Source organism: Hippocampus zosterae, chromosome 8 (genome assembly GCF_025434085.1).
Source record: "Hippocampus zosterae strain Florida chromosome 8, ASM2543408v3, whole genome shotgun sequence".
In the NCBI taxonomy this organism is placed as follows: domain Eukaryota; kingdom Metazoa; phylum Chordata; class Actinopteri; order Syngnathiformes; family Syngnathidae; genus Hippocampus; species Hippocampus zosterae.
The window spans coordinates 20715310-20736881 of record NC_067458.1 but is presented as its reverse complement, the minus strand read 5'-3'; the positions used below and the strand labels follow the sequence as shown (position 1 = coordinate 20736881).

The following is a 21572-nucleotide window of genomic DNA, read 5'->3' as shown; positions in this document are numbered from 1 at the left end:
GCAGAACAGGGACAGTGTTCTTTCAGCCCAACATGTGGAAGTCATTGCGTCCAGCCAACGTCTGCATGTTGAAGAAGGGGGTGCGTAAGGGGTTGTTGGTGAGCCTTTGGGGACGAGGGGGCTGTGCGAGGAGGCCTATTTCTTCACCTCGTGGCCCACTACGACAGCCTGGGGTTGAGGGGTTGGGGGGGGGGGCAAATCCCATCTATACGGTAACCAGTTGACGCATGCTTGCCACTTGGTTGCACTTTGCCAGGCTGGATGTTGCTATAATTTGGCTGGGTTTTTAGATTGTGTTCGAGCGCCCTCTACAAGACCAGCGCGTCACTGCACTCTACATTCAGACTACAAACTACTGGATGGAGAAGCCCAGGGAGGAAGAGGGGGCGGGGGTGGGAAACAGTCTACTCCACCTCACTCACTCACTGTCAGGTGACCAAAACAAATTCCAAGTTGATTTCATTTCCCAAATAAATAAATAAATTCGTCTGTCCCAGGCCGCGTCGTGGAAAAAGAAATCATTTGCCGCACAAAACGACTGTAATTGGGATTTTAACATTTCAAACTTAGAAGTTAACAATTGCGACACAAAGCTCAAGCATAGTAAAACTGCTCACTCCTTCAAGACACCTCGTGGGACGAAATTTGGGACGAAAAAAGGTATTTTTTTTTTAAATGCCGTAATGCTAAGTTGAAGTCATAAGTCAATATCAATAACTCTGACATTCCCTGTGTCGTCAAGATATCAAGTAAATGTTGCATTTGACAAGAAAATAAGAGGAAAAAAAACACGACACTAAAATAAAGTAAGACTAGTCACACCTTGAAGATGCATAGTCAAGGAGACTATTTTTATACTTGAGTAACACGCAAAAATCATTGAGTCACACGTGCCAAATGGTGTCAAATTTTTCAAAGGAGTTTCCACAAGCCAGCTTCAAGCTGTTTGTTGCTCCATCCACTTTAAGTGTGAACATAAAACACATTGCGCATTTAACCAACCCACCTGCCTTTAAAAAGTCTGCTAGCTTAAGGCTAACAAACAATGCAAAACTTGCACACAAAAAAACAACTTGATGCTACGGGACTTACAAGCAACAAGAAGGGTGCTGCCACAAATGGATACAGACGACGCAATTACACTCTCGGCATATATTCTTGATCCTCTGCGAAGTTGTTCTTGTCGCTACATGTGTCTGGTGTCTTGACGCAAGGAGGTTTGCTTTCGATCAAAAATAATGATTGTGGGTGGGGCGGGGTGGGGGGTGTGAGTCCATTTGCATGCCCTTGCTCATGAGTCCCGATTCAGAAATACAATAGCACATTTTTAGTGTTATTGCTTAAGATGAGGCTCACTCATGGAATTAAAAACAATTCTTCTGCAAGAGTCTGGAAGGTGCAAAAGGGAGAGGGGGGGGGGGGGGCGGGCACAGATCCAGAGTAGGGAGGAGTTGGGAGGGGGTCATTTCCTGAGCGCGACTTACTTGGAGCCAGATGATGACTTTTCTGAGGGGAGGGAGGGAGGTAGGAGGCAGGACTGTAAGTTGGACCCACTCACAGGTCGTCCTCGCTCAGTCACTCAGTGGACGTGGACACACAGACACACACACACTCACATTCCTACACACGCACTCCGTGGACTATTAAGCGCCTTTTTGGAGTCAACTTTTTTTTTTCAGCCCCTGTGGATGTACTTGCTCTGACGGATTGTAACGAGAGGATTACTCAAGGTAAATTGAAGCCAGGGCTGGGGAAAGCAAAAAAAAAATGGAAGTGCTCTTTAGTGTGCGTTAATTCGTTAAAATAGCCCGTTTAATACATGATACACATTCGTTGTGTGGTTGGAAGTTTGCGTATTGGCTATGCCCCCGTTGCGCGCCATATGGTTACCCCCCCACCGCTCCCCACACCGCTGGAGGTGAGGCGCACCCGGCTGGAGAGAAGCTCCGCGCAGCTGGAGGTATCACCTCAAAAGTCCTGGAAGTCATCCACCGGTGGGATTCTTGTTTTTTTCCCCCCGCACTTTGGAATTTCACTTCGGCTTGTTTTGTTTCCTGTGGAATGCGTGGAATTAATTAAAAGAGGGGGGAAATGTGTGTGGGGGGGGGCATCATTAAGAGAAGATTGGACTGTGGAGCAACGGGCTGTTCTTCGTGGGTATTTTTGTGCACGTATTGTGGGTCAATCTTGAATTTGGGGGGGGGGGGGGGGGGGGGGATTACATTAATGGATACAGATGTACAACTTTACACAGCAAATCAGCGCTGAAATAACAATCAGCATTTGCGCATTTTTGACGGATTGATTGCGGCAAAGAAAATTACACTTCAAAGCCAACCTAGCCGTAAAAAAGGAATATACACAATATTTAAAAAAGGATATCTTAGATGTAGAAATGCAAACCAATGAAAGAAGCAACGAAGAAGCATTATTGCGCACTGGAACTCGTGCAGCGACCAAAAGAGCTTGAAAAAACTCTCTCCTTGAAAAAACTTTTCATCTCTCACATTTCTGTCCGAGATGAAAACATCAAACGCAACTTATGTAAGCCTTTAACTAGTGTTGCATTGCAAACTATTACTTGACCCTAAGAAGCCATAAAAACTTCAGAACACCCCCCCACACACACATACACACAATCAATTGATCGAACACGTCAAAAATAAACAAGAAAATGAATCAAAACTTGCAAAAGGCACCCAGAAAATTCGGTATTTTCAATGAGTTGACGTGTAAAAAAAACAAAAGCAAAAAAAAAGCAGTTACAGTTACATTTTTAGTGGGGGAAAGGGTAACGAAGAGTAAAAAAAGGCGAGAAGGGGTGGGGGGGGGTTTCAAGTGGTGGACTATGTCTCCCTCCAGTGGCAGTCTTATGAACTACAAGAGTCGAACGATTTAACCATTTTAAGTGGACGGCGTCGAATTGGTTCGAAGGAAAGAGCGTCAAAATCAGTAACCAGAAAACGAAAAGCACAGGTGATAAAAAGTACTCAAACTATGTACTCAAGTAAAGTTCCAAATATGTAAAAAATGTATTGTAAATTCCTTAACAGTATACAGTAAGAAGTCATGTCAAAGTACTGATTTAACACATTTTGTACGTTTCTTTTACTAAGGTACAAAAGCAAAAATTAGTTGATTGTATACGACATGCAATACTGTACCCGTTTTGATAAATTGACAACGAAAACCAAACAACCTTATGAGCAAATGTTTTGTTTTGTTTTTTAAACATGCACAGTGTTCATCTGAGAAGTCAAAAATGCTACGTTTGCTAATGATAACGAAAAGAAAATATAACTTACCGGCTTGTTTAATCAAAATAGAAGGGATATGTTTTTTTTTCCCGTTAGTGGACGAGACAGCCAATTCGCCACAAATCATTCTTGGAGGCGACAATGCCGCCAAAAATGAAATCAAGCCGTGGATGTGGAATAATTTGCTTCTTCAATCTGGTGCATCACTTTCTTCATCTTTTGTTTTGTTGTACTGTAATCGTGAGGGTGAAAAAAGTAGCAAGCCTATTTTGACAAAGGAGTGGAAAATACTGATACCGTTTTTGAAACGTACACGACAAAATTTAAATGCTGCCAGTAAAATTAAGACTTTTAAGTACAGATACAAAAAAATTTAGTCAATCCTTTAACTAGTCGCCCAACCAATCAATAGAGTACAAATAATCCGTTTTTGGACCATACATGCCAGCTCAACGAAGGAAACATAAAATGTTGCACTCTTCATAGATGAAGATACAAAAAAGTCACTTGTAAAAACAGTGAATCACATGTAAACCTCGAAACTGCACGTTTTTGCCATTATTCGCCTTCTGGGGATCATTATTGGCTCATTTTAAGGCAGTAATTCTTAAAATGTGTTGCATGGACTCCTGGAAGTACACTACCGCTCTCTAGTGGTAACCAAAAGAATAACTGAATTACATTTAAAACATTGCTACACGCTACATTGGCTTGAATGTTTTGGGGTTTTTTTCAGTGCAAGTGCATTAAAGAAACGTTCAGTTGTATATACATTTGCAAAAAGAAAAATGCATTTTACTGCTAAGAACTGAGGGACATTTTTATTCAGTTAAGTAGTATTTTTTTTTCTTTCATTTTGCGATCCAGTTTCCAAGTGAGGTGTTAATGTTGAAAGTGTGCACTTTCATTCACATGTTTAAGGGCAGTTTAGTTTTATTTACAAGTACAATATATTTGCATGTTACCTTTTACAACTGTCCCCCTCACCCCACACGGTACATTTGAATTCAGTCATTATTTAAGTGCAACTTTTCTCATATTGAAGCACAGGGTTAATGTTCAAACTGCGCTGGTATGGTGAGAATCTTTCTTTCTGTGGTACTTGGTGTAAGAAGTTCTGTGTAAAAAGTTTGGAAAACAAGAAGCTCTTTCTAATTAGGTACAGTACCCAAGTATTTGTACTTAGGTCCTTCCTCCTCGACAAACGAAAACAGGCGCTTATAATTTACAAGCGCCAGTTTTTGTTGGACTTTGACCAGTCGATTATTGATAAGATGAAAGATAGAACACTGGTGAGTAGCATTTTTATTTGGAATCTTTCAAGTTGCTTTCATCGCCTTGATTTGTAAGGCTACGAGTAAAAAATGGATTGGGGTCTTGAATTGACTTGAATGTAGTGTAACGAAATATTGCTGATGAGTATGAGAGAAAAGCGATATATAAATGTACCAGAGCGTGTGCTTACGTAGTCCCTGTACAAACCGATATCATATCATATCATGTCAAACAAATTAAAACTCACAAGGATTAGGACTGAGTTTTCTTAACTTCCTACTTCCTTTGAACATGTAAATTGTGCTTAACAATGACTATTTGTTTTATTCTTAAATTGGAAAAAAACTTCCCTTTACCTCCTCCCAAATTTCCATTATCTGTTTATATGTTCAATAAACAAACGAAACAAGAAGTTATTGTGAAGTCTTTGCTGCTTGTGGATGTAAAGTGACCATTGCTGTTCCCCATTAAATCTTACTTGGGGGGTGACTTCAATTACCTTTTCTTGTCTTGTCTTTTCTAGGCCAGGACGTCCATCAACATGGATGGTTGGAGAACATTCCATGTGTTCTTTGGGTCCATCATAACGTTGGCAGTCACGGGTATGTATGTTCCCGTTTGCTTCCACACTTCAAATATGGAGTGCTTGGTGGTGAGTTCAAAACTAAAGCAAACAACGTTCGTGTCACAGTCAAGTGCGGGCTGCCGCCTCCCACCATCATCTCGGACCAGACGGAATTCGTCCTGAGACCAGACTCCGTGTTCAACGTCAGCTGCAGCGGGACCGGCAGCGTTGTGTGGGCCGAGCCTCTGCCCCGGAATACGTTCGTGTTGCCGGGCTACATGACGGCCACCTTGTTCATTTACAACGCCACCGCGGCCAACACCGGCTACTACGTTTGCGTGGACGAGCTTTTGGCGGCAAACCCGGCAGCAGGTGACCCGGAAGTGGAGCAGGAAGCCGAGATTTACGTTTTTGTCCCAGGTCTGGTTCGATGTTTCGTCATTATATATTTATTTTATTTTTTTTACTTTTGAGTGACGTTTTTAAATACAGGAAGACACCCCGGTTATAGAATTATCTGAATAAGTTTTGTTAATATTGTGATAGAAATCATCTCTCTCTCTCTCTCTCTCTCTCTCTCTCTCTCTCTCTCTCTCTCTCTCTCTCTCTCTCTCTCTCTCTCTCTCTCACTCTCTCATTGGGCATGTTTTATTTTTTTTACTTTTGAGTGACGTTTTTAAATACAGGAGGACACGACCGGTTATAGAATTATCTGAATAAGTTTTGTTAATATTGTGATAGAAATCATCTCTCTCTTCTCTCTCTCTCTCTCTCTCTCTCTCTCTCTCTCTCTCTCTCTCTCTCTCTCTCTCTCTCTCTCTCTCTCTCTCTCTCTCTCTCTCTCTCTCTCTCTCTCTCTCTCTCTCTCTCTCTCTCTCTCTCTCTCTCTCTCTCTCTCTCTCTCTCTCTCTCTCTCTCTCTCTCTCTCTCTCATTGGGCATGTTTACCCAATTAATGAAAATGTTAAATTGTCCCTCTATATGTCATGTCAATGTCATCTAGAACTGCTTCAAACAACAAAGTGTATGCAAGGAAAAGTGATTAAGATTGCACGACTGTCTGTGCCTTATGCGTTTTGTTATTATGTGTAATATGTGTTTTGTTGTGTTATTTTGTTGTCTTATCTTATTTTTTGTACACTCAGATCCCAAGGTCCCCTTCATCCCTGAGAGCCCCAGCAATCTGGTTGTCACCTCGGATGCCATGGGAGCATCCATCCCCTGTCGTGTGTCCGATCCCAACTCCCACGTCACCCTGAGAAGCGTACCTGGCGGGGAGAAGATGCCCGTCTTCTATGACAATAAGCTGGGCTTCTTCGGGAGCCTTTCTCCGGGCCAGTACCAGTGTGAAACCACCGTTGAGGGCCGGGTGCTCACCAGTGCTGTCTACACTGTCAAAGATCATGGTACGGGCAATCTAGAAATGGTTTTATCAGTATTAGAATCGATGAATCTATCTACAATAAATTGTATGCTACAGACGTTGAATTATTAGCATAAAAAAAGAACATTTTATTTACTCATTCAATACAGCACCTGCCTCTGAACTGGACATTAGAACATTCAGAGGTTGTGCCACCCCATAATTTTTAAAAATTCATTTTTTAATTTTATCCGATGCAAATGAGGAAACATCAATTGTCCATCCCGAGAAAAGATCCAACATACAAACGTGACATGTAATTTAATTTCACTCGCTCCCGAATGTGTCTGGTTTGGCCAAATATTTGTTTCTTGAAATAAGACATGAGTCAGGATAAATGCTAGTTTTAAACCTTGATCATTTTTCATCATGACATCATCACCGTACATCAAGGTCACTGTGGAGAATGAAATGGGAGCATGCGAAAAAATAATGCACGTAACTCACCCGATGTCCACGTATTTACGATGAGAGCATTGCCGGCTGAAATCACCACACGAGAGACATTATATTAGATCATTATCATAATGTGGGAAATGGCCAAACAGGCCTCATTCAGTGTGTGTGTGTGTGTGTGTGTGTGTGTGTGTGTGTGTATGGTCAGATGATGCTCTAACACCACTTGCCTTGTGGCTCTTTTAGTCGAGGCAGAGGCCGAGGACTTCAACGTGGACGTCAAAGTCAGCGCGGAGGAATTGCGTGCGGGGCAGCCCCTCAACATCACCTGCGTGGCCCCCGCCGGCTCCTCTTTTCACCAGCAGTGGCTCCACCCGAAAACACAGGCGAGATGCATTGCATTCTTTTCCGTCTTCTCGACTTTGAAAACCTTCGAGGCTTTGCGCCGCGTCCGCGTTGTGCTTCATTTCTCTTCAAACCGCCGGTCACGCCTCCGTGTTGTTGTCCTCCCCAGGAGCTCAGAGTCTCAAATTAGCCAAACGCTGGTTTTGGCCTTCCTTTTAGGGGCCTCAAAGCAAAAACGCCTTAAGAATAACAGAGGCCTGCCGGACGGACGGTCCTCGTGTGTTTACGATCTAGACGTCAGCTCGAACTGTTCACGCGTAACATGTCACGCGGAAGTCCAAGTATGGGACAAATGGCCCGGGAGAAGGAAGAAGTTCAAAGCGTTGGAAATCCTTTGACCCCCCCCACAGGCCTTTAGACTTGTAGGGCAGATGTCTTGCACACGACAGCGAGGGCTTGCTGTTATTCTTGTGCAGATCCGATTTAATCTCAACAGCACATTGTAGGATCATGAGCTTAGGGCTTCCCCTGAGCCGTTTTCCAGAAAATTGGACTCTTTTGACTTCAGGTTTTGGACTCCATCGTGATTCATCTCTTGCCCTCCATCCTGTGTTTTAACCATTAACTGCTACTGTATGCGTCGGTCCTCTGAATAATTCTTACGGTTCCCTGTTTTTCTTCCTGCAGGCTGTCAAAGCAGTTCAGATGAAACAGAACTTTCCCGACAGGGTCGTCTACACCCTGGTGATCCAACGAACCGGCACTCAGGATGGCGGCACCTACGAGTGCTCCGTCACCCACCAAGTCAGCGGAAAGGTCCGCGTGAGCGCCGTGGCTGTCAAAGTCTTCGGTAAGACCCTTCTGCCCCGGCGCGGTGCGTGGAAGTGGTTTTCTTGAGGGGAAACCGTGGAGGTTTACCTCTGCTTTCGAGATCATACTCGTCGTTCCTGCGATGGCTTTGGCAGATGTGTGCCAGACCCTCTCCTCGGCCACACTTCCTGCCCAGCAAACCTCTGAATTCTCCCTTTTTGAAGCGCTTTTTTCCCCTCCCCCGCCCCCCTGGTCTCTGCAGAGGAGAGTTCCTTCGTGACCCTGGACCACAGCGGGATCCTCGCGACTGAGTTTGTCAGCCTTCTGGAGGAAACCGAGTTCACCATCCTCATCCATGCGTCCCCCTCGCCCAAAGTGAGCTGGCAGCGAGATGGCAAGGACATAACAGACAGTTACTACATTCTCACCAAAACAAGCCACCTTCATGGAAACAGGTAAGAAACGACTCGGTTCCAAACCTGGAGAAGGTTAGCTTGGCCGAAAGTAAAACTTAATCGTATGTCTCCGGGCAAATTGCTCGCCCCCCCAAAAAAAGGTTTTCGTCGTAAACATGTCATAATATACATGATCATCGAACAAGCACCGACGAGTTCTGTGCCAGAAGATCTTAGCTTGCTATGCTATGATTCCGCAGGCTTAACCACCCGCGGAGCTACATAATTGTTGATGTTACTTTTTTTTTTTACATGCAGATCAAATAAACCACCTGAGCGCAAAGAGCTCTGGCTGGTGCGTGTTGTTATGTTTGGATGAAGCCAAGGTTTTTTTTTTTTTAAAGGCACAGATGTTTCTAGGCTTTGTGCCGAGCTAAAACGATTACCACCTGGATCCACTGTAAATATGAAGCGCTCGATATTGAAATTGAATTACACAAATACAGAAAGACGAGCATTCGCATTCATGCTGTTGCGCATCCAGATAATATTCTCCATTTCTTTGAAATATTGATATTGTGCAGCTGAAACCAAAATTCACAAGACACTGAGGCGCAAACTGTATTTATGTTGTCTGGGGGATTGTGATGACATCACTTACAAAGTCACGTTTTGGTTCTTGTGTCAGGTACCAGAGCATTCTGACATTTCGGCAGCCTCTGGAAAGAAACAGCGGCACGTACACCATCACGGCCGTGAGCGGCTCTCGCACGGCCCAGTTCTCCTTCGCCCTCAAAGTCAGATGTAAGAACTTTTAAGCAAAAGCATCAACTAAGATTTACAACAATGACTTCAAAAGCAGTCGCTTACTTGCGACCGTAATCGGGACAGTTGGGAGAGAAAATGGGACGCATGGAAGCACAGGGGGGAAGGTAGTGCTACACAGGAAGGGTGTGATAAGTAGCTAAGAAGGCAGGACAGGACAGGACAGGACAGGACGGGACAGGACGGGACGGGATGGGACAGGACAGGACGGGATGGGACAGGACAGGACAGGATGGGACGGGACAGGACAGGACAGGACAGGACAGGACAGGACAGGACAGGACAGGACGGGACGGGACAGGACAGGACAGGACATGATGGGATGGGACAGGACAGGACAGGATGGGACAGGATAAGGCATCACAGGGGTAATGAGCCTGGCAGTGCTACCTGAGTGTGGTGATAATGGCTGCGCATTGCTAAAAACCCCTTTAACCCATTCATGCACCAATAACCTGACCACATGATAAGTCACCGTAACCGCTGTCCCTTTAAAGGGTTAAAGAATTTGAGAGCAAATGCGAGGACAGTCCAGGATGATTTTTGATTCCCTCTTCTCCCTCTCCCTTTAGCTTCCACTGCTTTGACCTTCCCGCCATCCTCGGGCCCGGTGCTGCTGCCACAGACAGAGGAAATGGTGGTGGCCCTGCACGCTCCCTTCACGCTGACCTGCCGGGGCGAAGCGAGACTGGCTTGGGACGTGCCGCTCGACGTGCCTGAGCAGACGCAGGAGGACAACAGCGGTCTATTTGTCACGACCCTCACGGTGGACCAAGCCACGGCCATGCACACTGGCTTCTACACTTGCTTCTACAGCCACAACAACACAGACGAGGCGGAGGAGAGCAGCATCTACGTCTACGTGCCAGGTCTGCTGAGCACGGCGTCTCGTTAGCATTTTTGGTCATCCCGTTCCTTACCTGTGCTGAGTGACTTCTTTTTTTTTGCTCAGATCCTGATGTTCCTTTTGTGCCACCGGGGCCCTTCGGGAATCACGTCCTGTCTGGTCATGAGGAGATGGAGATTCAGTGTCGGGTGTCCGATCCCAGCGCAAATGTGACTTTGCTTAACATGGACACCCAGCAGCCTGTGCCGAGTGTCTATGACAGCAAGCGAGGCGCCCTGGGGGTGTTCACCGCCGGAACCTACATCTGTAAGGCCCTCATAAACGGACAAGTCCACTACAGCGAAGAGTACATCGTCCATGGCTGGACGGGTGCGTATTTACAAGGCCCTGGGGGCAAATCGGCCCTTCAGCTTCGGCCCTTGACCTTCTGAATTGTCGCGTGTCAGGCGGTGGCGCTCTGCACGTCGAATTGGCCGCCAAACGAACCGCTCTGTTGGTCGGAGACACCATAACAGTCACCTGTTTGGCTCGCGGGTCGGAAATCCTGGAGGACCACTGGAAATATCCCGGCAAAATGGTGAGAGGTCGTTGGTCACGTCATCAACTGTGACGTTCGATCTGAAACGCGTACTTTGTACCCGGCAGGCAAACCGTGGGAATAAGACGGTTCACGAGAATAAGCGGGATCAGGAGATTCTTTATACCCTGACCATCCAACAAGCCTCGGCCAAAGACAGCGGCCTCTACGCCTGCTCCATCACCGATATCATGAGTAATGAAAGCCAGACCAAGCAACTAGCCATCACAGTTTATGGTATTAAAAAAAACTTGATGTTGTAATATGCACAAGGCATTGTTAAACACTCGTAAAAATGCCTCGTAAACCGCCGGCCTCTCCTCTTGAACAGAACGTGAGTTTCTGTTCTTGCGGCCGGAGTTTGGCAGCCAGGAATCGGCAGAGTTAGACGAGGTTCGTGAGTTCAGGGCCGAGATTGACTCGTTCCCCGGCTCTCGCGTCACCTGGCTCAAGGATGGACTCCCGCTGAGCGACGTCACTGCCGAGATCTCCACCAGTCTGCGTCAGGTCAGCGAGACCAGGTGAGACTCTCTCATTCCGACTCAACTAATGAGCATGGCGGCAGTTCCGAGTCACATTCCGGATGAACCCCAACTTACGGTGTTATTTTTCGGTGTAGGTACTCGGGCGTCCTCACCCTGATCCGTGCAAAAGAGGAAGACAATGGAAACTACACCATGAGGGTGGAGAATGGAAACCAAACTCACAGCGTCAGCTTTAACCTCAAAGTCAAAGGTCGGCGAAAGGAATGCCCAAACCCCTTTCAGTGTGATTTTAATGTTATCACCTTCCTGCACTAGCAGGCTTTTAGCGACGTTATCTCACATACTGTAGTTGTGTGACTGTGTGACTCTTCCAGTCCCTGCGGTCATTGTGGACCTGATGGACATCCACCACGGGTCAGCTTCAGGCCAATCCGTGGTGTGCATCGCCGGGGGGCAGCCCACTCCGGAAGTGGAATGGTTCATCTGTAAAAACATTAAACAGTAAGCCTCCGGCCGGTCGCTTTGGAATTCAACCTGGGTGACTCTGAGGATGATTTCGGTATGTTGTCTCTTGTTTAGCTGTGCCAACGACTCATCGTACTGGGTGATGCTCCCTGCCAACTCCACGGATGTCCAGGTGGAGTCGCATGTGGACGAGGACAATCACCTGGAGAGCCAGATCCTATTTGGCCATTTGGAGAACACGTTAGCGGTGCGGTGCTTGGCCCGCAACGAAATGGCCGCCGACAGTCGGGAAGTGAAGCTCGTGTCCAGCGGTAAGAGGAAACACCGTTCCCGCGCCCTTTAACTTCAGATGTTTTCAAGTCCCTTCCGGTTTTGGTGCGACCGGTCTGGTCAAGCATGCCAGCTCTGTTTTGACAGCTAATGCAGTCCTTCAACTATTTGGTCCTTCCGGAGCTTTACAACCTATCATCACCCGTAATCTGCAAACTTTTCCCACCCACCTCTTTGCTCCCAGAATCCCCTCTGGCCTTCAGTAATGCAAACTGCATTTAACTCATTCAGTACCAGTCAATTCTAGACCAAGACTGAAAAGACGTTTAAAAACGTCTTTGGGAGTGAATGAGTTAATTAAGTGCCTCTCGCGTAGCATCTCATCAAATAAGTCATAAGTGCCATCCGGAAACGCATCTTACCGCCGACTGTCCTCCCGAACAGGCCCTCATCGGGAGCTGACCGTAGCTGCCGCTGTGCTGGTGCTGCTGGTCATTGTCATCATCTCACTCATTGTCTTGGTTGTTATCTGGAAACAGGTACTACATTCATTCATTCATTCTCATGGATTCACCCCAGCTCTCGCCATCAAATTCCATCTCTGGCGATAGTCTAACAAGCGGTGATGCGTTTTCAGAAACCGCGCTACGAGATCCGCTGGAGGGTGATCGAGTCCGTAAGCCCCGACGGCCACGAGTACATCTACGTGGATCCTATGCAGCTGCCGTATGATTCCAGATGGGAATTCCCGCGCGACAGGCTAGTGCTGGGTGAGCCATGATAAGCGAAGTCACATTATTTGAACAAAATAGTTGGATAGTAGCCCTTACTTGGACGTGACGATGTAAAAGAAATATGCAGTTGAACAAAATGGTTGGACACCTTGCCAGTAGCCCTTACTTGGACGTGACGATGTAAAAGACTTACAAGCGGTACAATATATCCAAGTGTGTCTGTGAAAAACTTTCGGCCATTCCTTCAGATGACTCAAGATAAAACGATTTTGCAATCATTTGCGCTAGAACAGAAAAAGGACCTTTCGACAACGTTGGAATGATACAATTGCCTAAAAGCGGGAGGCGTGTCTAGGACTTTTGTCCCTACAGTGCAACTGGAAGCTTTGCGCCCAGTGATCCAGGACCACTCATAATAAAGCAGAGACATCCAGAGTATGTTTGCCTACATGTTCTAGATTGATAGCTCACCATGTAAATTTGCCCCCCAGGTCGCATCCTGGGTTCTGGAGCCTTCGGGAAGGTTGTGGAGGGCACCGCCTATGGACTCAGTCGCTCCCAACCTGTCATGAAGGTGGCAGTGAAGATGCTAAAACGTGCGTCAACCAGGTTTCTATTTCATTAAAAAAATAAAAAAATAAAATCCTGATTCGCTCCAATTGAAGAAATCAAAAAATATGAGTCAGCCAGAATCATGTCATTTTTAGTAATAGCCAAGTTTCCCTCTTGTAGCCACGGCCAGATCCAGTGAGAAACAAGCTCTGATGTCAGAACTGAAGATCATGACTCACCTCGGACCTCATCTCAACATTGTCAACCTCCTGGGAGCCTGCACCAAGTCAGGTAGGGACCTAAAGATGAGCATTTCAATCCAACGCCTTCAAAACCGCGATTTGAGTGGAATCGTAACAGGCTTTCATGAGAAATTTGAAGCTGGCCATCTTGACCGTGCCTGTTTTTTAAAGACCCTCTGATAAGATTAGTCCACAGGCTGACTTCTTATCTGTCATTTCCTTCCCAGGCCCCATCTACATTATCACCGAATACTGCTTCTACGGTGATCTGGTCAATTATCTGCACAAGAATAGAGAGAATTTCCTGAGCCTTAACCCGGAGAAACAGAAGAAAGACTTGGACATCTTTGGAATCAACCCAGAGGATGAGAGCAGCAGAAGGTAGGGCATGTTTGGGTTACTTGAGTTTAATGCATTTATCCAAAGTGAGCCTGATGCTCGCAAAAACCACGTCACATCGATTGGTTCCATTTTCTTACACACGTGCGCACACATTCCCCCAAAGCGGAGATCAGTAACTCGATCTTCATTCTCTCCCGCGGGTTGAGGAGATTGTCTGGCGTCTTCGGCAAATCCAATCGCAGACCTGAAGTGGTTTCGGCTTTCACGCTAACTAGATTGCGACAGAGGTACGGCGTTAGCTGTCAATTGTAACACGGTCAATCGGGAACCATCTCTCCTGTCGGAGGGTCATCCGTGTTGACGGATGACTAACAGCGACCGCAGCAGGTTCTAAATGCGGCGCCCGCGTTAGCCTCGGCCGTATCCTTTGCTACTCGCAACCGCAGGCACATACCGACATCAAGGAATGGTTTTCCGCACCGGTTGAACTGAATTTTAAAGTGACGCAAAAACTATAACCTTCAACTCAGAACCTTAATGTTAGCACCAATGCTAGCTTGAACATAGTCTCGATACATTTTCTGATCGTTAAAGTGTGCGGAAAAGCGGTGCACGCAATTCGGAATGCTTAGCGCGGATGCTAGCTCTAACGCAACATGGGGCGCTACGTGTGGATGCTATTCTACTAATTATACTCTTGGACTGGTCCAATTTGGGGAGTAGCCTGCCTTTGCATTCAAAGTCAGCTAAGCTAGCGTCTGGGTACACAGATTTGCATTAAATCTCCGGCGGCGGAAATTGCCAACCCATTTTCTGGAATGCAGCAAATAAGATTCCAGTCTTGGCTTTGACACTTTGGTCGCCGGTACTTTGCCCGCAGCTATGTGATCCTGTCCTTTGAGAGCAAAGGCGACTACATGGACATGAAGCAGGCCGACACCACTCAGCAATACGTGCCCATGCTGGAGATGCCCAACACCTCCAAATATTCCGACGTCCAGCGCTCGGACTACGACCATCCACCCTCCCAGAAAGGCTCGAACGGTGAGTGCAACTTTTTGTGTGGCTCCTTCTGTTGTCGCGCTACGCTTGCTCGGTTTGTTAGTCCAGGGGTACACCCTTGTCGGAATTTAGGATGGGTACGCCCCTGTAATTATGCGGAGGAGAGAGGATAATTGCAGCACTTGCGTATTATTGCCCGGTTTCTCCCTGCCATTAACCAAAGCCAGGTCGGCACAGCCAACGCTATATTTATGACAAGCACGTTTTGTTTTTTTTTGGTTTTGTTTTTGTGTTGCTGTCTTTACTAGAAATGGAAGGCGACAACCTGCTGTCGGACAACATGGACGAAGGTCTCAGCACCACAGACCTTCTCAGCTTCACCTACCAGGTGGCCAAGGGCATGGAGTTCCTGGCTTCTAAGAATGTAAGTTTGGACTCTGGTTCACCACCAAAAAAAAAAATAAAAACCAGTCTTTATTTCACAGAGTATTCTCTTCCCCCATTACTGTTATGGTTGTTGTGTCACGACATCCGAAGCCATTCGAGCGATCGTCGCCTGATAAGCAGTCACAAGCAAACGCGCTCACAAGCGAGGCCAGTTCGTCTGAATATAGCAGCAACACAGACAAGTCTAGAATTACCAGGCCGGCCTCCCCAGCTTCATAGTTATTATCCCTAAATAAAATAAGTGGTCACACATCCATCCACGCGTCCCACTGGCATGTTTATACAAGTTTCATGCTGTGTGAAGCAATATGTATTATCATTAAACACGAGCAGGGTTTTAATGCAGAAATAGAAGTCCTGGGAAGCGAAGGAACGAAAAACTGGCTAATTTGGTTTTTCTTTTTGACAGTGTGTGCACCGTGACCTCGCCGCCCGGAACGTTCTCCTCTCTCAGGGCAAAATTGTGAAGATTTGCGACTTTGGGCTGGCTAGAGACATCATGCACGACAACAACTACGTGTCCAAAGGCAGCGTAAGTCAGCAAGATTTTTTTTTTGCTAGCTTTCTCTTAAGACCGTCCCTCGTAAGGCATGTTGTTGTTTTTTTCCTGTGCAGACCTTCCTCCCTGTCAAGTGGATGGCACCGGAGAGCATTTTTGACAACATGTACACCACCCTGAGCGATGTGTGGTCTTATGGAATCCTCCTTTGGGAGATATTCTCCTTAGGTGGGCCACCTGTCGATGCTAAAGCTAAATCTGCGCGCAAATGTGTCATTCTTCCACCAACCATCGTCAAAATAAATACCTTGACCCGAGCTATGTTATTGACCTCGGATTAGATAACATTTACAATCAGTAGGGGAAGACTGGAGCAGAATTTTGTGGAATCGTAACCTGTCCCAAAGTATAACAAACGGCGATAAATGTCGGTACAGCGGCAAAGGGAAGCGTGTTTCAATTTCAGCTTTGATCGGCATCTATTTCGGCCATTTTGGGTTTCACGGCAACCAGATTATGATCCAGTTTTGGCCTTGATGTGATCAATTCTTAAAACAACATAGCTAGAACCGCCTAAAACCAGAAGACTGCTAGCGCGCCGACTGGAATCAGATCATCTGATCATGTGTCGTTTTGCTTCACATAAAGGCTGATGGTTTTTTTTATTTTTTATGCTTTGATATGGATCAATATTCCATTTACCGCTAAGTATGTTCTGGAAACTGGGTAGACAAATTTGTCCCGACATCACCCTTGTTGATATTTTTTGGGTTTAATAGCCATGAAAATCGCTTCAATCCATGCCTTGATATGAAATTGCTAAAAAAAAATAAAAAATCACTAAATATGGAACAGAATGCCCGCTAGAGCACCAACAACAATCAGATCATCTGATCTTGTTCTGTGTTTTTGCCTAAGGCAAAGATGGAAGTTTTTGCTTTGATATGGATCAACAATGCGGCACACACAAAAAATGGTATCTGAGTCAAGTCTCCAAGAAAAGCATGTCCTGATTTCACCTTTGACCACAGATCGTCTCGCCCGAAACGTCTCAATAGCCTTTCAACGCGAGCAGATCAAACATGCACAAAAGTATGCAGTTGACGTGGACGAATTGGAGCATTCAAAAATCAATCCGATTCATGGTTTGACGTGACCGAATCGATATCACGCTCGAGCCACCAGAAAACAAATGAACCCTCAAGCACCGGCGACCATCAGATCATCTTTTGATTTTCATGTGCATTTCCTCTTCACATGAAGGTGGAACACCCTATCCCGGTATGGTGGTGGACTCGAGCTTCTACAACAAGATCAAGAGTGGATACAGGATGTGCAAGCCGGAACACGCGCCTCTCGATGTGTACGTATGTCGGGCTGGAATATAACGCCTCGCTTTCCCTTTTGAACTTTGACTACCAAGGCGGCAATTACGAGCTCAGCCGTCACTTAACCTGTTTGTCTTTGCAGCTACGAGCTAATGATGAAGTGTTGGAACAGCGAACCGGAGAAGAGGCCTTCCTTTTTGGGTCTGAGTGACACCGTCTCATCTCTGCTCCCATCCAGCTACAAAAGAGTGAGTGCCCCCCCCCCCCCCCCCCCGCAACCTTTCACATGCCCGGCTGACGCTTGTTGTTCCATCTGCTATCTGACCGAGTTCTTTTTGTTTTTGACCCTCCGCTTCGACCTGTGCATTCTCCTCATGCCACCCCCCCCCCCCCCCACATCCCCCCAGAGGCTTTAATCATGCGTGCCTTTGTTTTCAAATGTTTGTTGCTAAGCAGTGAGTCCAAAGGTACATGGAAACGACAACCGCCTCGGAAAGATTGAGTATATGGTTCATGTAAAGGCGTGACATAATCCCTGCAAAATACAGGCTTGACTGCACATCAGATTTTTCGGTTGGCAATGTTCGATGTGGTATAAAGGCATACGTAGTTCCCCGCAGGGATTATATTAGGTAAGCGACGGAGAATGTGAAATTACTTAGCCCGAAAACATACACAGGGCAGCTCGAATGTCACGATGGCTGATAACGCGCTAGCAATACGCGATATAGAGAGCATCCGTAAATCATGCTTGTGTGGATGTGTGTGGAACGTCATTGCAGCACAAAAATAATAATAATAATAATAATGAGCGATGCTAACTTAATTTTTAGCAGAATTGAAAGTGGCTCTGCAGATCAAGCAGGAGAAGATGTCGTTTTTTTAAAATAGCATAATCAATTAGACTGCTGGGCGGCCCGGTAGCCCAGTGGTTAGCACGTCGGCTTCACAGTGCAGAAGTACCGGGTTCGATTCCAGCTCCGGCCTCCCTGTGTGGAGTTTGCATGTTCTCCCCGGGCCTGCGTGGGTTTTCTCCGGGTGCTCCGGTTTCCTCCCACATTCCAAAAATATGCATGGCAGGCTGATTGAACACTCTAAATTGTCCCTAGGTGTGAGTGTGAGTGCGAATGGTTGTTCGTCTCTGTGTGCCCTGCGATTGGCTGGCAACCGATTCAGGGTGTCCCCCGCCTACTACCCAGAGACAGCTGGGATAGGCTCCAGCAACCCCCGCGACCCTAGTGAGGATCAAGCGGTTAGGAAGATGAATGAATGAATGAATTAGACTGCTGCAATTGTATGCATTGTTAATTTCCAAAAATGAAAACCAACTACTGATGTCCTAAAAAGACAAACGTTTGATATTGTACCATCCGAAAATGAAGACAAAGTATTGATGCCGCGCTTTTCTAAAAAGATTATTGCCTCTTGTTGACGTATTGATGTTGCTTTTTTTCCAAAAATGGAGACAATCGATGTTAGACTTTCATAATAACGCAAACGTCTGATGTTGTACTTTCCTCAAATGAAAACAAACTACTAATGCTGCTCTTTCCTAAATGGAAAAAGATAATAATTATTGATGTTGCACTTTCCTAAAAAGAACAATTTGTCGATGAACCATTTTTCCCAAAATTACAAATTGCTGATGTTCCACGTTCTTAAAAAGAAGTCAGACTGTTGATTTTCCCGAAAAAGACAAACATATAGTCCCACTCCTTATGTAAACGCCACCAACGTTTTAGAAGTAAGAAGAAGAAGTTAAAGAAGTACTTTACCAGTGTAATAAAGCTTTCGACTGCCTCTACTACATGTAATTACAGTGGAATAGCACCAGTTGGTGGGCCTCACCCCCGCCACCCCAACACCACGTCCTCACCGCAACCACTCATGCCCTTAATTATCCCGTTAAAGTCCACACCACACAAGTGACATCAAAACGGTCTCCTTCTCAGGACTTTTAACAGTTGAGAAGGGGGTGGGGCTTTTTATTTTCCTCACCACAATGCAAGGACCCAAGCCCGATTTACAGTTTGCACGGCACCATCTAGTTCTATGTTCACACTGTCACATATGCAATACATGAAGTGTTGGAATACATTTGAAACTGTCATAAAATTGCAGACAATTTAGTTGGCGGTAACCAACGCGACAGCGATAGGGAGTTCAGACTCAGAGTATTCCATATTTTTGATCAAAATGTAGAGATGGGTGAGTACCGATACCAGGTATCAATATTAGGTCGATACCGGCCTGTTTTTAATGTAATGGGTGTCATTTCCCGTCCTGCCGCAGCATTACGAGAGGGTCAATCGCGACTTCCTGAAGAGCGACCACCCTGCCGTGACGCGGGTCTGCGTGGAGAGCGACGACGCCTACATCGGTATCGCCTACAAGAACCAGGGCAAACTGAAGGACCGGGAGAGCGGCTTCGACGAGCAGCGGCTCAGCTCGGACAGCGGCTACATCATCCCACTGCCCGACCTGGACCCCATGTCCGATGATGAATGCGGAAAGCGGAACAGACACAGGTATTGCAATGTTCAATTCAAAGGGAATAAGTTGATTGGGTTAGGTTAGTTTATGGTTAGGTTGGGGGGTTTGCCACAAAAAACTTGTATGATTGTTGCAAAAAACGTTTTCCTAGAGCGCAAAAGTAGAAAGCCTGCTTTCGATCGACCACGCGTCTAAATGTTTGCTCCCACCCCTTGCAGCTCGCAGACGTCTGAGGAGAGCGCCATCGAGACGGGCTCCAGCAGCTCCACGTTCGCCAAGCGCGAGGGCGAAACCCTGGAGGACATCACGCTCCTGGACGAGATGTGTCTGGACTGTAGCGATCTGGGGGAGGACAGCTTCCTGTGACATCATCATCGAGGGAGGGACGGAGGAACGGTGGGGGGTTGGGGCGACAAAGGACCCACCGTTCAACCAAACACTTTAGCTATCTCGACCCCCACCCCTCCCAGGTGGAGGACAAACCACTCAGACTTTACCTCTCTTGGGACACTGCCCCCTGTTGGGCTGGAGGAGCGAGTGAAGGGGGAAAAAAAAGACTTTTTCAGTAGACAAGCTTTATTCATCGGGCATTCCTTTAAATTGCAAGAAGGGAAGGATGAGCAGCTTTAAACCAACGCCCTTCTGAACACGTTTAACCACTACGTCATCCGGTGCAGTCCAAATTTGGCATGTGGATCCCCCACCCCCGCGACCCCCCATCTACATACTGTACAAAGCACCTGATGCTGGCACAATCAGTAGCAATACTAAAAGCACAAAAACATGTGCACAGGCATTATGATAACGTGACCAGGAGGGCGGAATACACATTTATTTTTTTACGTCGTCGTTATGTACACATGTATTATTTGTGAATATCGTGTGAATGGATTGAACCTTGTGTAACAGAAAAAAAATTGATCTTTTGAAGGAGTGTGATTGTCGTGTAAATAGCACCAGAGTTGTTTTTATAAAGAGAGAATGAGTGGGAAATCATATTTTTAACGCAAGCACATATTAGGCTTCCCGGATAGCATGTAACAATTGAAATACAGTGAACCCACATATCTTTGAATTTTTGGGGCCATCCGGTGGCATCTTGGTGCCAAAGAACTGTTGACGTGAGGTGAGGAACTTCATTTAGAGTAAAGTAGTCATTTGCTGCCATCTTGTGGCACCTATAGCCAAATACAATCAAAGTGTAAACTTTTTTTAAGCGTCATTTGTGGATCTTCGCTCATTTGCTATCACCTACGAATAGCACGTGTGTGTGTGTTCACTGCAGACAGAATTCGACAATATTTGTTGAGAGCATGTCGTCCTCTTAATCATTCCGCCGACTATCAAACAAGCACTAAATAAACCAAACATAGTCATTGTCGTTGCGTGTCGTCCCCCAGCCTAAGCTGTACCACTGCCTTGTCCTCTGTCGACTGTGACGTCACTCACAATCAAATGTTGCACTTTGAATTTTTTTTTTGTAGGATTTTTTTTTCACCCAGGCTGACGGTACGCTGTCTGCGTCATACTCATAACAGCTAATCACCCAAATATTGATGCTTTACTCCTCGTGTCATTGTACATTCAGATGATTTACAATATATATTGCAATAAATGATTTATAATGTGGAAGAAAATGGCTTTTGAATTGTGAAGACGGCTGTCTATTCGGGCATTTCATCAATAGCATCTCTAATAAAAGATGGTTTTTGATACATATTTCAAAACATGGGGTGCGATGCGTTGCAAAAAAAAAAAAAGATTTTAAAATGAAAATGTAGTAATTCAATGTGGTTCGGTGAAATCAAATCTGATTTTCCCATTCAGACTGGTTTACGTGATGCCCCTCAAATATATATACAGAGAGGGAGAGAGCGAGAGAGAGAGATTATTATATTATAAAATACTACCAGTTAACATCTAGCTCTTGTAAGTACTTTTAGCACACCAATGTCAATAGCGCACAGTTTTATAATAATAATAATAATAATACATTTTA

General features: G+C 45.8%; 1 protein-coding gene and 1 long non-coding RNA gene across 3 annotated transcripts in view; one reads left to right on the top strand and one right to left on the bottom strand.

The window, feature by feature from the left end:
- Positions 1-1508: 1508 nt before the first annotated feature.
- Positions 1509-21210, top strand: pdgfra (platelet-derived growth factor receptor, alpha polypeptide). Of its 2 annotated transcripts, none has more exons than XM_052074065.1 (29): positions 1509-1730; positions 5056-5134; positions 5224-5517; positions 6242-6502; positions 7162-7301; positions 7948-8110; positions 8333-8525; positions 9154-9269; positions 9863-10159; positions 10243-10506; positions 10584-10714; positions 10783-10951; positions 11046-11235; positions 11334-11449; positions 11574-11700; positions 11779-11975; positions 12379-12473; positions 12572-12704; positions 13160-13264; positions 13401-13511; positions 13690-13843; positions 14685-14848; positions 15115-15230; positions 15663-15785; positions 15869-15980; positions 17016-17115; positions 17223-17328; positions 19373-19608; positions 19792-21210. In XM_052074065.1, exons 2-29 carry the CDS (start codon positions 5074-5076, stop codon positions 19937-19939), a joined length of 4422 nt encoding a protein of 1473 aa, XP_051930025.1. In that variant the 5' UTR covers positions 1509-1730; positions 5056-5073; the 3' UTR covers positions 19940-21210. The 2 variants fall into 2 exon arrangements, with proteins under 2 accessions (XP_051930025.1, XP_051930026.1); XM_052074066.1 differs by lacking the exon at positions 1509-1730 and adding an exon at positions 1737-2153.
- Positions 12067-21572, bottom strand: part of LOC127606070 (uncharacterized) — a 36327-nt gene continuing 26821 nt past the window's right edge. Inside the window, exons 3-4 of the long non-coding RNA XR_007963728.1 lie at positions 13140-13231; positions 12067-12463 (exon numbers count right to left, since the gene is read on the bottom strand). This is a non-coding gene — a long non-coding RNA (uncharacterized LOC127606070). The remainder of the gene's footprint in view (positions 12464-13139; positions 13232-21572) is intronic.